This window comes from Temnothorax curvispinosus, unplaced genomic scaffold (assembly GCF_003070985.1).
Source record: "Temnothorax curvispinosus isolate PA1 unplaced genomic scaffold, ASM307098v1 QBEX01005871.1, whole genome shotgun sequence".
NCBI classification, from domain to species: Eukaryota; Metazoa; Arthropoda; class Insecta; order Hymenoptera; family Formicidae; genus Temnothorax; species Temnothorax curvispinosus.
This window is the reverse complement of record NW_020215651.1, coordinates 1,046-3,460: the sequence shown is the minus strand read 5'-3', so window position 1 is coordinate 3,460 and position 2,415 is coordinate 1,046. Positions and strand designations below refer to the sequence as shown.

Below are 2,415 nucleotides of genomic sequence, written 5' to 3'. Positions count from 1 at the left end.
GCGAGTGCAATTGACATCTCGAGACAATTGCGACTCGCGCGCTTTCTTACACATAAAGAAGCTGGTCCTTCGAGCCGGATCGTGAGTGCGTGTGGAGGAATCAAGCAGCTCCGGAATTCTGTCTCATCATGACGGAACTGATGGAGAATCAACTCGTGTTGCAACGCTCGATTGAGCGAGCGCTCGACAATTTTAAGAAGCTTGGGCGAGCGAACTATACGGTGGCGAAGATCCGATCGAGAATCTCATCCCTCAAGGAGCTCTGGGCTCCCTATCAAGGAAATCACGCCAGGCTGTCGGCTTCCACCCCCGCCTCGACCAGAACTACGTTGGACTACTTCGTCAAGGAGCAGTTCGAGAAAACCGAGGAAATCTACAACGCCGCACTGGACTACATGAGCGAATGTCTTGCAGAAATTGAGCCTCCTGTGAGTCCGCACCAATCTCTTGACTTCGGGCATTCGAGTCAACTCGCGTCCGCGACTTCGCTCTCTCACCTTCTGCCCATTCGCTTACCGCCTTTCGACGGAAATTATTCGGAATGGGAGACATTTCGCGATCGATTCGTTGCGCTAATCGTTGATAATACTGATCTGAGCAATTTCGCGCGGATGCATTATCTCTCGTCGTCGTTGAAAGGCCGCGCGCTCGAGGCCATCGCGAACATTGCGATTACTGCGGATAATTTTCAGATCGCGTGGAACACCTTAAAGGCTCGTTTCGAAAATAAACGACGTCTCCTCACTAATCATCTGTCCACGTTGCTCGGCCTGTCGGCACTCAGTCGCGAATCTGCTTCCGACTTACAGACGTTGCACGATAAAATAAATATCGCAGTCTCATCATTAAGAAAATTGAATCGATCTCCGGAAGATCTATGGAACGACTTTCTCGTTCACCTTTTGACTCAAAAATTAGATGCTGCGACACGTAAAGCGTGGAATCTCCAAACGAGCAATGTTGATTTGCCGCCGGCGTTCGCAGATCTCAAAAAATTTGTAACCTCTCGTATTCGCGCGCTTGAGGAGTGCTCGCCGACCTCCTCTCATAAACCTGCGTCGAAATCTGCGAATTCATCGCATGTCAATGTCGCCACGGCTTCCGCGAATTCTCCGTCGGCTTGTCCGCTTTGCAAAGTGCGTCATTATTTGAATCTGTGCCCAGAATTCGTCGCGAAGAATCCGCAGCAGCGACAAGGAATCGTTAAACGTTTCAAACGTTGCTTCAATTGCATGAGTAGCAATCACTCGGTACGGGATTGTAAAAGTAAGTACGCGTGCCGCTCGTGCAATCAGAGGCATCATTCAATGCTTCACGTTGATGCGGAGACAAGCTCTGATTCAACGACGATAACGCCATCAGCGTCGCAAGCGTCCCCATCAAGCACACCGAAGGTCGAGGTACTTTCGCTATTTGCCGCCGCGCAACATAGTCGTAATTCACAAGTTCTTTTAGCCACTGCATGGGTTAGGGTGAAAGTTTCCTCCGGTCGCGTAGCGACGGTAAGAGCCCTGCTCGACCAAGGCTCTCAAGCCACGTTCATATCAGGGCATTTAGCTCAATCTTTGTACGCAAATCGCATTCGGATGTCGATCTCAATTTCGGCCGTCGGCAGCACTCACGTAGGTAAAGTACGCCACGCGGCGTCAATCATAATCGCTCCGCGCGATTCAGACAATTCATCTCTGTGTACCACTGCGTATATTCTCGATTCCTTGACGGCATACGCGCCTCGATGCGATGCCGATTCATCATGCCTCGCACATCTCTCCGATTTAGCCTGGGCAGACACGAACCCGAGCAGTTCCGATCCAATTCACATTTTGATTGGCGCGGATATCTATAACGATATTATTCAAGGGGGCGTCCGAAAGGGTGAAGCTGGACAGCCTATCGCGCAAGAAACGATATTTGGATGGGTCATTTCCGGGCCGCTAGTGTCGGATGCTAATTCGCCGGCGGGACGATCCTCCGTTAATATTACCGTACTTCATTGCACAAGTTTAAGGCCTCTCGCCGAGGAAATTCAACGTTTTTGGGAGGTAGAGGAGATCTCTCACACCCGCAAACTCACGCCGCAAGATGAGCAGTGTGAGTCTCACTTTTGCGATACTCATTCGCGTCAATCTGACGGCAGATATATCGTGCGTCTGCCGTTCAAACGGAGTCCTCCGCCGGAAATCGGGCGCTTGCGATTGACTGCCGAACGCCTTTTCAATTCATTGTCACGGCGGTTCCGCTCTAATTCGAAATTAGAAAAGGATTATGATGAGTTTATGCGCGAATATGAAACGCTCGGTCACATGCTTCGGGCGCCATCAGCGGATCGAACGCACAATCCATGCGTATATATTCCGCATCATCCGGTCATTCGTGAAACCAGCCTCACGACTCGTTTGCGCGTTGTTTTCAACG

At 50.7% G+C, this 2,415-nt stretch overlaps 1 protein-coding gene across 1 annotated transcript; it reads left to right on the top strand.

The window, feature by feature from the left end:
* Nucleotides 1-128: 128 nt before the first annotated feature.
* Nucleotides 129-2,091, top strand: LOC112455165 (the record flags this gene model as incomplete). Its single annotated transcript, XM_025016925.1, has 1 exon — nucleotides 129-2,091. A coding segment is annotated over exon 1 (1,963 nt), but the record flags the coding sequence as incomplete, so codon positions are not given.
* Between the last annotated feature and the right edge of the window lie 324 nt (nucleotides 2,092-2,415).